The sequence below is a fragment of the Elephantulus edwardii genome, unplaced genomic scaffold (genome assembly GCF_000299155.1).
Source record: "Elephantulus edwardii isolate Elephantulus edwardi_28Jun2011 unplaced genomic scaffold, EleEdw1.0 scaffold00278, whole genome shotgun sequence".
Taxonomy (NCBI): Eukaryota; Metazoa; Chordata; class Mammalia; order Macroscelidea; family Macroscelididae; genus Elephantulus; species Elephantulus edwardii.
Window position 1 is genome coordinate 184,381 of NW_006400028.1, and position 11,264 is coordinate 195,644.

The 11,264-nt window shown below is 45.6% G+C and overlaps 1 protein-coding gene across 4 annotated transcripts in view; it reads right to left on the bottom strand.

The window, feature by feature from the left end:
• Nucleotides 1-1,170: 1,170 nt before the first annotated feature.
• SCN8A (sodium channel, voltage gated, type VIII, alpha subunit) overlaps nucleotides 1,171-11,264 on the bottom strand; it is a 352,497-nt gene continuing 342,403 nt past the window's right edge. For 2 of the 4 annotated variants that reach the window (XM_006900213.1, XM_006900211.1), the window contains one exon: nucleotides 1,171-7,772. In XM_006900213.1, the coding sequence (XP_006900275.1) occupies nucleotides 6,625-7,772 (1,148 nt within the window). In that variant the 3' untranslated portion in view covers nucleotides 1,171-6,624. The remainder of the gene's footprint in view (nucleotides 7,773-11,264) is intronic. The other 2 variants (XM_006900212.1, XM_006900210.1) reach the window with 1 other exon arrangement.

Consider the following 11,264-nt stretch of genomic DNA (forward strand, 5'->3'; position numbering starts at 1 on the left):
CCGGGTCGCGCTCCCCGAGCTCAACTGGGACAAACTGGAGTGGGACAAACTGGAGCTGATCGTGGAGCGACTGCCGCAGCCCCCTTACGAGCGGAGCCCCACGGCTTGGGCCTGGCCGCTGGTGCTTGGCCTCCTCACCGGCTTCGTGGGGGCGCTGGGCACCGGGGTGCTGATCATTGTGTTCACACTGTGGATCACAGGTGGCGATGGCGAAGGCGCGCCAGCCTGGCTGCCCCAGCCTGCCGGCCACTGCCGAGGCACAAGGCCTGTGGGACACATAGCCATTTCTTGACCAAGAGCATGTGGGCCCTGCATCGCCTGGGCCTGGGCCCCAGAGCAGCCACATCTTGCTTGGCTTGAGTGCTCCCAGACGTAAAATAGGAGCAGATGCTGGTGGGAGTGCTTGCTGCCTTGGACATAATATAAAATTTATTAACATAAAAGGAGGAAGCTGCTAGCTAGTTTGTTGGTCCTTTGGAAATGAGCATAGATTGTGGGGCTGGCAATGGGCAAGGGGCAGGATCTCCCAGTTTTTGTTACCTTTAGATCCTTCTTTTCTGTTAAGACCTATTGTTAGGTGCTGTCGAGTTGAGTATGACTCATAGTGATCCCATGAACAAAAGATCTGAACCCTGTTAAAATCTGAACCCTGTTAAGACCTACCTGCCATCTCTTGTGCCTATTGCATGCCTGGCTCTATGATGAACAATTATACACATTAAATAGAATCTTCAAAGCCCAAAAAGGGAGGTATTATCTCCATTACATATAGGCACTACTGTGGTCACTGCTTAGAGGCATAGTCAGGTTTTTAAGTCCAGGCCTGCTGGTCCTGAAAGTGTGAACTCCAGGAGTGATCCCCATTCAGTTTACTCTGAGGTCTTGTAGGGAGCAGCACTGCCAGGCGTGTTCCCATTTCCAGCGTCTTCCTCCATAGTACCCTCCCCTCTCAGGCAAGGTCTCCTCAGAGCCCCAAAACTTTCCCACCCCCCTCTGAGGGGTAGGGGCACTGTAAGCTCATTGAAGGAGCTGGCCCTAGAGGAGGCTGCCTGAAGACCCTGTTCTGCTTACCCTGGGGGGAAGCCAGAAGAGTGCCATGGGTGCCACTGTTAGGTTGTGAGGCTTTGGTGTGAGAGCAATCAATGACAGAATGACAGGCCAATCCAAGAGGAGAGTTGAAAACAAGATTGACGTAACCCTTTATTGCAAATTCTAAAGTAAAAAGATGTACAGTACAAAGTAAAATTGAAATTTCAGACTATAAACTTCCAACCCACTTATACATTCTCATTTTTCAAGCATTTCTGCCATTTCCGCATAAACGGAACAGGGAACAAGTCGAGGGGGTGAAGGAAGGAGATACAGCAAGGAAAAAAAGAAATAAAAGTATCTAGAATAATCACAAACCCCAGAAGCAAGTGAAAGGAAAGACATTTTCTCGACCTGCTGTCCTGGTGATGAGAAGCGGGGGTGGTTGGAGCAGTGCAGTTTAAAATGGCTCTCAAAATAGCAGCATTTATGGTACCATTTCATCTTCCTTAAGTCCAAATAATACTTTGCCCTTCCCTAGCGCCTTTGCCTCTGTATCTCAAAACACTTTACAAAACATTTAATTAAAGCCTCACAACACCCCTGTGAGGTAGGTCAGTATTATTATCCCCATTTTACAGATGGGGAAACTGAGGCACAGAGAGGTTAAGTGACTTGCCCAAGGCCACACAGCGAGCCAACGGTTGAGCTGGGGATGGAACACTGGAGTCCTGTCCCTTTTCTGGAACCAACCGCTGGACCACGCTCCCCTTTACCTATATACATTCTTCACACGCACACACACCACACGTGCACACCTGCCCACCCCACCCCACTTAGCCTCTATGTACAGCAAACAGAAGTGGGGGGTAGGGGCAGGAGGTACCTCAGGAGTGTCTGAACAAAGGAAATCTTGAGAGTCTTAGAAAGGGAATCCAGGAAAGCACAGAGCAGAACAACCTGACCCAAGCTCTAGTGCAAACCTTGGGACTCTCCAAACTCAGACTTCCTTTTCTCTCCTGATGTCCCCCCCTCCCCCAGCTGCCTGGTCGCAGCCAATTCTGTAGGGGGTGGGGGTACCTGAAAATGAACGTAGCTTTTTGCAAAACTTTGGGCAACATCTGAGAAAAGAAACAGGCATCATTATAGAAGATGCCCAGGACTCAAGTCACAAAGTCAAAACTCATGGCAATCTCACCTCCAGAGAGCCTGGAGGCTAGGGCTGTGGGGAGGAGGACAGGGACTGACCTACCAGCCATCTCTCTCCAGAGTGGAGCCACTGGAGCGGACTAGAGTGGGCACTTCAAGATCCTCCTGAGAGAGTGTTCCTGAACCAGGAGACATGGCCTAGAGAGGGATGTCCCCAAAGAGGGGTGAGAGGGAGAGGGAGGGAGAGGCGTGCCCCTCTCCCCTGCAAGGATGTGAACAAGACCAGCCCCTGTCTGCTGGTCTATTCTGTGGGAGTGATGGAGGGCAAGGCCCAGCATTAGCGAGCAGAATGGAGGCTGTGGGCATCATACATACCCTAGCTTTGGGGGCATTGGGGTATTTTTTTCTCTCCCTAAACACTCTGGTGAAGAAGGCAGTCCAGTCCAGCTGGGCTGGCTGACATAATCTTTGGGGGCTCCACTAAGTGGCTTGGTGATGGAGGGTTTTGGGGACCCTTGAGCACTGGCTCAGTAGGGGGAAGGAATGCCACATGCAATGGGGGAGTGAGACCTGGGACAGTTAGGGCCTTGCTTTTCTTGCCAATCCCTATTTCCCAGACAGAGGCCCTCTGACTTCACTCTCTTCCTTTCCCCTCCTATCCCCAAACGTGCTAAAGTCCCAATTCCCAGACCCCACCCAGAACTCAAGAATTAGGATAGTCAAGCAACAAACACACACCAAGACAGGCTTCCCTTGTACAGTAAAAAGGGTAATTTTTATTTTGTTTCCTTTTGGCTTATAGTAGTGATGTACTTTTTAATCACGTGTCATTTAGAGCAGCGTTGGCCTCCATGCATTCACTAATAAACTAATCTTCACTATTGGTCTTTTACAGATTTATGTTGGTTGCGGCGAAAAAGAAAAATTAATTCTGGGCTCAGTTCCCTCTGAGGATTTGTCTGGGGGTTTCGGTTAATATCCCCCCAGGAAACTCCGGATACTAAAAGTGTCACTTGGAAAGGAGAGGAGGTCACACTGATTTGGGAAGTTTGCTTGCTCTCACCCTCTACTCTAGCTCATGGGACTCTCCTCATCTTGAGCAACAGGAGATTAAGGAAAGACAAGGGGGCAAGTGTTTTCACACACGTCCCAGCAACCACATTATTAGCTGCTGCTCGGTGGCTTTGGCTCTGCATTTTAAATGAACAGCATCACATGTCTTTTTGCTTTGTGTCCTTTTTCAAAGGTGGATTGTGGAGTATAAATACTGCACCAAGGACCTGGCTACAAAAAATAAATATTTATATTATATTTATATATCTATATATATATGTGCAGTGATACTGTGGCTGCTGCTGCTTTTTTGATTGGCTTCGTTAGTATTTGGCAAAGCATTGCCACTCACCCATTCAAGTGAAGACGCACACAAACATCTTCATTGATTCTTTCAATTCAATGCCTGTTAACTGCGGGTGTAAACTGCTGGTGATGGTGTCATTTACTACCAAAGAAGTGTGGAAGAGGGTGGATGAGTGAGTGAACGAGCGGGTGGAGGGATAGTGGTGAAGGAGAAGTGGAGGGGAATAAAAAGTGAAACTTCAAATAGAGTTGGCGGAGGCTTCTTCTCTATGAAGCTGGCTCAGGGGTGTTAGATACCAGGGTTCATATGTTACTGAGGAGATAGCCTGCTGGGCTGGGATTGGGATCTGGGGGAGGGAAAGGGTCAGATCTCAGAAAAATTTCATTAAGATGCTCTAGTAGCTTCATGACATCACTAGCACGAGCACTTGATGTTCCAAGCAGGATCTTTACAGCTCTGCTGCCCATCTCAAGACCTAAGAACAACTATGAAGTTTGGCCAAATCTTGCATAGAAGTGGTTAGAATTTATTGCACATTGGAACAAAAATATATACTTTTTTTTTGTTATTTTGGAAAAGACCATTAGCAATAAAAAATTTTTTGTCTGTCTGTCTGGTTGGGGGGGATGTACATTGGCTGACGGCATCTAAGTTCTAAGAAGAAAGAAAAGTATAAAAAATAAAAATAAACATGACAATGGCATAAGCCAGAAGCCATTTCCTATTTAATAAGTTAATAATTTGTATTTACAAAAAGGCATGCCAATAAAATAAAATTATATATTACAGTATTTATAATTCTCTTAAAAAGAATAACCACACGTGTCAGCTTCTGTTTTGTGCTGTTTACAATGTAGCCTGTACATGTGACTATACATTCATACTAGCAGTTAGCAGGTCACCGAAAGAAATGCCTTCTCAATCAGGTATTGGGTGGAGTACGAAAATTCTACGGATGGTGCCACCAAAGCAGGCTTAAGAGAGCTGGACAGAGTTTGTAGGCGTCCAGCAACATAGAAAGCCCTGCTTCCGGACTTGCTGTGGTTTGTTCTATGCAAAACTAGTCAGGTGGACTGTGAAATTACATCCGAAGTGCTTCTACTGCAAGGCAGATTGGTGTGTCTGATTATGGGTTGTTATTCTCCCACCCCCTCTATTTTGGTTCCAGAAGGATTTAGAATTTTTATTTGGTTCACATGTTACGATCTCTCCTCATACTTTGTATAGACTTCCTGACACATTCAACTGCAGCATCTTGGCCTTGAAAATGAGTTAGCTGATGAGAAACCCCTGGACTGAAACGGTCTCTTCTAAAGTCGGAGATGGAATGGAACATATGACACTCCCCTCAAAGCCACCCTCCAATGACAATGGGCAGCTTGCTAAGCAGGTAGCGATACTGGCGGAAAGGGAGTGGGCCTGGGGAAGTTGGAAGATCCTGAAGAATTCCTGTTAGATCACTTGCTCATAAAAACCAGTGTAACAAAGAAACCAAGTGGTCTTGGTTCAGAGGCGGCTCCATTTCTACCTCAGGTCTGTTTCACCAGTGACTGTTTATTCTAGTAAGAAATGAAATAAGCCACAGCCGTAGCCCCAGTGCAGCTGCCCTCACCCAACTCTGTGGATCAGGGAAGCCCTGCTCGGTGGAAAAATGTGATGGAGGCAAGAAGAACCATGCAGTGCATGAGCTTGCGACAACCCGTGTGAAGAGAGAGGCCAGTTCAGAATATCCGAACCCCTCTTCCTATTGACCCAAGCCCAGAGAAAGCCACAAGGCAGAAGGACATGACAGTAATGAAGTGAGCACCCCTTGACCCCCAACGAAAGGTTATTTTAAGTTCCCCAAATTACCCCTTAGAGATAACATGCTACTTTGAATAGCACTTTTATCTCTACCCCAAATTGTCAGTTCTCCAGTATGAAGGCTAAACAATCATCATAAATATTGCAAGATACAAATGAACTATTTGTTTTGTTTTTAGCCCTAGGATTTGGTTTTACAGTGACATTATTAATACAAGCCATTCAGGACCAAAATCTCCCCATGTACAGGACACAGAGCAACATTAAATAGTTCATCTTTTAGAATATGCAACAATGGCTGTATGTTAGAGATGTCTGTTAAACATAGACACACAACGGATCCATCTGCTTGTTGGTTTGGGTTTGTTTGCGTTTTTGTAATCAGTAGTGGTCAATTGGTTGGTGATGTTTCCCTACCCAGAAGATGTGTAAAAGACTTTGAAGAATTCGTAAAGAATTGCAGCGAGTATGGAACTCTTACCATTTTCTCCAAAGACAGTGAACGGTGCAGGGCTGGGTCCTGTCCAAAGGCTGACCCAGTGCAGGGGACAGGATTACTAGTGTCCTGTGGTGTATGGTTCTCATGCATGACTTCTGATCACAGCATGCCATCATGCAAATCATTTCTACGCATTGAACGAGCACAATGTTTGGAATTGGCCTGAGCAAGTCCTCCTCAGCCTGAATAAACCTGATTGTTTTCCCCCACCCATCTCCAAACCATGTGAAGCCCATGTGGGGAAGATGTGGCTTATATCAAAGAAACTGACAATTAAATGACATGGGCTAAATGTGAGAGTGTGTTGTGTGTGTGTGTTGTGTATTTTCTTTTTCTGCTTAGCTTAACTTAATGTAAGAATGCAAATATAGTTTGCATGAACAAACAAACTTTTAAAGTGATGCTTTCTGCTTCTGAGAATCAACAAAATGGAAAAAAAAAATCCGTTAGGCTGCAAGGGAAATCTGTTGGTCCCGGCAGCCTCTCCTCTGTTTTTGTATCCTGTAAGGTTTGTCCTAAGTTGCATTGACTGATGTGGAACATGCAGTAACCACCTGCCCAAGCATTAGAAAAATCTGTGTGTCCAGGGAGCAGGGTCCTTTGCCCGTGGCAGGTCACTGCTCAAGATGCAACCGTGTTACATGGTAAGCAGACTACGTTTGGTATAGATCGTCAGGTTAAAGTGTCTCCACAGCTGTTCTGCACTGATAATATTCAGGAAGTTTGTAAACAATCTTTCACTTGCAAGTTTTAAATCTGTACAAGAGTGAATTTTTGCACTCCTCTAACACTTGGATTCTCTGACCTCTTTTTGTCTTTTGGCTCTTTCCCTTCTTCCTTCCTCTGCCCGCTGCTGTTTCTCCTTTTCGGGTTTAGTTACACTGTCATAGGATGGGAGGGAGGCTGTGGACGGGGTGCTCTCTTTTTTCTCCCGGTGCGTGCCTCCGTTCTCCAGCTTATTGGAAGTGGTCTTTTTGCAAATGAAGCTTCTCCTGGCTAAATGTCCCCTGTAGGCGCGCTGCAGTACCACTGCAGAGACCTCCTCCTGCTTGCGACGAAGTGTGGTTGTGATTGGCTCGTAAGACACTTTGGAAGGATTGGATGCCACAAACCGCTCCTCCATCTGCTGCCGGAGGATGTCCAACTCCCCACTGTCTCCCAGGACCCGCTTGGTGAAGGCAAAAAGGATGTCCAAGCAGTGGATACGATCCCCACTCACCATGGGCAGATCCATGGCAATGAGCTCGATGGTGTTGGGCTTGGGCACGCGCAGAGGGTGCTCCAGGGCATCTGCGAAGTCTGCCAGCTTACAGTACTCAATGAATTGGGTGGCATCGGGGTCAAACTTCTCCCAGATCTCATAAAAGGTCTCAAAGTCATCCTCACTCAGCGGGTCTGCGCTCTCCTCCGTGGCGACGCTGAAGTTCTCCAGGATGATGGCGATGTACATGTTCACAACAATCAGGAAGGAGATGATGATGTAACTCACGAAGAAGAAGATGCCCACGGAGGGGTTCCCGCAGTCCCCCTTGAAGCCGCTCCCGGGGTGCTCCTTATCCAGGCTGCAGTCAGGGGGGCGGTTCAGGATGGGCAGCAGCAGGCCGTCCCAGCCAGCTGAGGTGGTGATCTGAAACAGGCAGATCATGCTGTTGCCAAATGTCTCGAAGTTGAACATGTCATCAATGCCAGCCTCGTGCTTCACATACGCGAAGTTGGACATCCCAAAAATGGAGAAGATGAACATGACCAGGAAGAGCAGAAGGCCGATGTTGAACAGTGCAGGCAAGGACATCATTAAGGCAAAGAGCAGGGTACGAATCCCCTTGGCACCTTTGATCAGACGCAAGATGCGCCCAATACGGGCCAATCGGATGACTCGAAACAGGGTTGGGGAGACAAAGTATTTCTCAATTATATCAGCCAGGAACATTCCTAAAAACAACAGAAGAAGGTAAGTCACCAAGATTGAAGATCTCTTGTCTCTTCACTTATTTTACCTGGTACCACGGATTTCTGACGTTTAAAGGGTTTTATGGAATGAGTATCTTACTATTCAATCTGAGCTCTCATAATAAAGAAAATTCATTGTTTCAAACACATAGAAAAGCAGAGACAAGACCACCAGATGCTCTGCTGGAGAAGGAGGGGCAATCTCCTCCTGTACCAGTCAGATCCGATTTGACAGTACACACACATAAAAGAATACTTCTTTTTAAAAAAGCAGGGACAAGAATAAAATAGACACCTGTGTGCCTCACACCTATATTTAACAGATGTTATGACAGAAGAAGAATCGATGTCTTTAAGTTGTGGTGCTGGAGAAGAGTCTTTAACATACATAACAGGGACCACCAAGAAAACAAATAGGTCTGTCTTGGAGATGGTGAAACCAAGTTTCTCTTTGGAGGCTAGGATTTTGAAGCTCCGTCTCATATACTTTAGGCACGTGGCCAGGAGGGACTGTCCTTGGAGAAGGACATCATGCTTGAAGGGGTGGAGGGACAGGACAGGAGAGGGAGACCCCAGATGAGATGGATGACACAGTAAGTAGGGCAATGGGGAAAGGTGTGTCAGAATCAGTGAGAATGGACCAGGACAGGGCCAGCTTCAGAGCTGCTGGACATAGGGTCACTATGAGTCTCAGATGACTTGATGCCACATAACAACAACAAAAACAACAACAACATTTTATCAGATTTGCTTCCCTTCTTCATCCTCAGAAGCAAACACAATCCTAAAGATAACATGTGTTTTTAGTGGCTATAGTTTTAAATCAATCAATCAATCAATCAAATATAGCATTGTACTGTATTTAAGGTATTTTTTTTAAAATTTTATTATTTTGTGTGTGTCTGTACCGTCAAATCAGATCTGACAGGTACAGGAGGAGATTGCCCCTCCTTTTCCGGCAGAGCATCTGGTGGATTTGAACCACATATCTCTGGGATTGCAGTACAGCTTCTTGCCACTAGGCCACCAGAGCTCCCCTGGTATTTTTCTTTTTATAGTTAAATGTAGATACAACATATTTGTGAGATCAATATTATCTTAGATTGCTTTTTTTAAATGGTGGTGTAGTATTTCTGAATTGGTTATAATTTATGTTACCCTATTTCTTTGTCTGTAAATGAATGAGCATATCTGCCTCCACATCTTTACTACCTTTCAGCCTTGTTAATTATGCTGCTATGGAAACCAACTTGCTCTCTGGAGGCAAGCATTTTGAAGCCCCATCTCACATAATTTGGGCATGTTGCAAAGAGGGACCAATCCTTGGAGAAGGACATCATGCTTTGGAAGGGTGGAGGGATAGCATAGGAGAGGAAGATCCTGGATAGGCTAGATTGATGTAATAACTGGGGAAATAGGTGCAGGTGTGTCAGAGACAGTGTGATTGGCTTAGGAGAGGACAGAGCTCTGAGCTATTGTACAGAGAGTCTCTATGAGCTGCAAGCAACCTGACAACACATAACAACAACAACATGGCAACCAATTTTAAAAGTATCTTCTTAGTGGTTCTGAAAAATCATCTTTGGTTTCTCATCACCCCATACTCTAACAGTCTAGCTCAGAAAACTTAAGAGCTGCCTCAAGAGTGGTTTTCAATTAAAAAGTTCTAAACTTTGTGTTTTAAGCGACAAATGAGAAAACAGTTGAGCAGATAAAAATGGCAAGGCATTAGTAGGGTATAACCCCAAATCCACACTAGTGAGCTGATTCTGATGCATAGCAACCCTGTAGGATGGATCAGGACTGCCCTACAGGCTTTCCAGAATGAAATCTTCAGAGAAGTCGACTGCCTCACCTTCCTCCGGTGGATCGGCTAGGGGGCTCAAACTGCTTAAACCATAGAGTTGGAACCGACCCACAGCTGACCTGCTGGTGGGTTTTCAGAGGCAGTGAATCACATAGGAAGAGAGTGCCCATCTTTCTCCCGTGGAGCAGCTGGTGGATTTGAACTGCATACCTATGCACTGCAGCACAATTCCTCATCACTAAGTCAGTGTCAAGCTGCGCTGCAATCCCAAAAGCGCGCACTGTGGGAGAAGCATGGGCAGTGTCATCCCATGTGATTAACAGCCTTTAAAGCCCACCAGAGGGTGGCAATGGGTCGGTTCCATCTCAGTGGTAAACAACAATAAGAAGTCACTAGAGCTCCCTCCCTCCAGAGCGCTCAGTGTGACATAAAAGTAGAGTTTTGAATTATGCAAATCAGAGGGTCTTAAGTTTATATTTGGCCTGGGCTTGCCTTCATCTAGAACATCAATTAGAACATGCATCCCACTTAATTGTATAAAAAATCCACATTACCTCAAAGCATTTCACCCCTTTACTTCAGCAAGCCTGCCATTACAGGAAACTCACAATATCAACAAAAAATTCAAAGCAGATAAAAATTGTCAAGAAAGCATTAAAATAGGAAAGAATCCCAACTTTCAAATATAAATAAGATAGAGCATACTTAGAGAGCAGAACAGATGGTCTTTGAGGTCTCTTTTGGGATAGGATCCCATGGGTGTTTGAGTTTTCAAGATTTCCACTTCAGTCAGGTCTCAATAGGACTTCTCTGCTACCTTCCTTTTACTTTTCAATTAAGTCATAACCAGTGACCTAAGAAGTCAGGCAATACATTCTATATATGAGTTATTGGGATGATGTTGGCTTGACACCTTCCACCTTTATCAGAAGTCATGTTTGATATCAAGAATGGGTATGTTAGTCCTACTTCATTCTTTCCTCTGCGTGAAGGGAACTGTACTTGACACTGTGTTTTCTGTGCAAAGCTTTGGGACTTCTAGTTGGTGACACATCTGGCAGTGGTGGGGCTGGAGTGGAGAGAAGTGATGGCATAGTGGTAGGAATCATCTAACCTTTAATGGGTAGAAATAAAGGAGCTCTTGACATCGGTGTTGTCCAGCAAGGTGTGCTGAGATGGTAAACCCAGCATGATTCAGGCAACATCCAGGCCAGAATCAGACATTCTTAAGGGCCTTTCTTAGGAACCTTAGAAGGGTGACCAGCATATGAGAGATCGTTCTAACCAAGGCAAAGAAGAACATGTATTAAACAAGTTTGGAAGATGCAGGGAAGTTTCAGAAGAGAAAAATGGATATGACACATTTGATAAACCCTACATAAATTTAATTCCCTGGTTAGTCATCAGATCCAGCTTTCTCCCATGGCACATATCCAGACCACGATCCCAGCATTGAGTGGAATTACTCACTGACCTGCCAACCACTCCGTTACCCAAAAGAACAGTCTGATTTCTGTAAAGGTGGGATACAGATACCCAGGTTCTGTGGGATTGGTGGTCCCGCACCATGTACATGACTACATGGATACCCGGGTTCTATGGGGTTGGTGGCCCTGCACCGTGTACATGGATGCATGGATACCTGGTTTCTATGGGGTTGGTGGCCC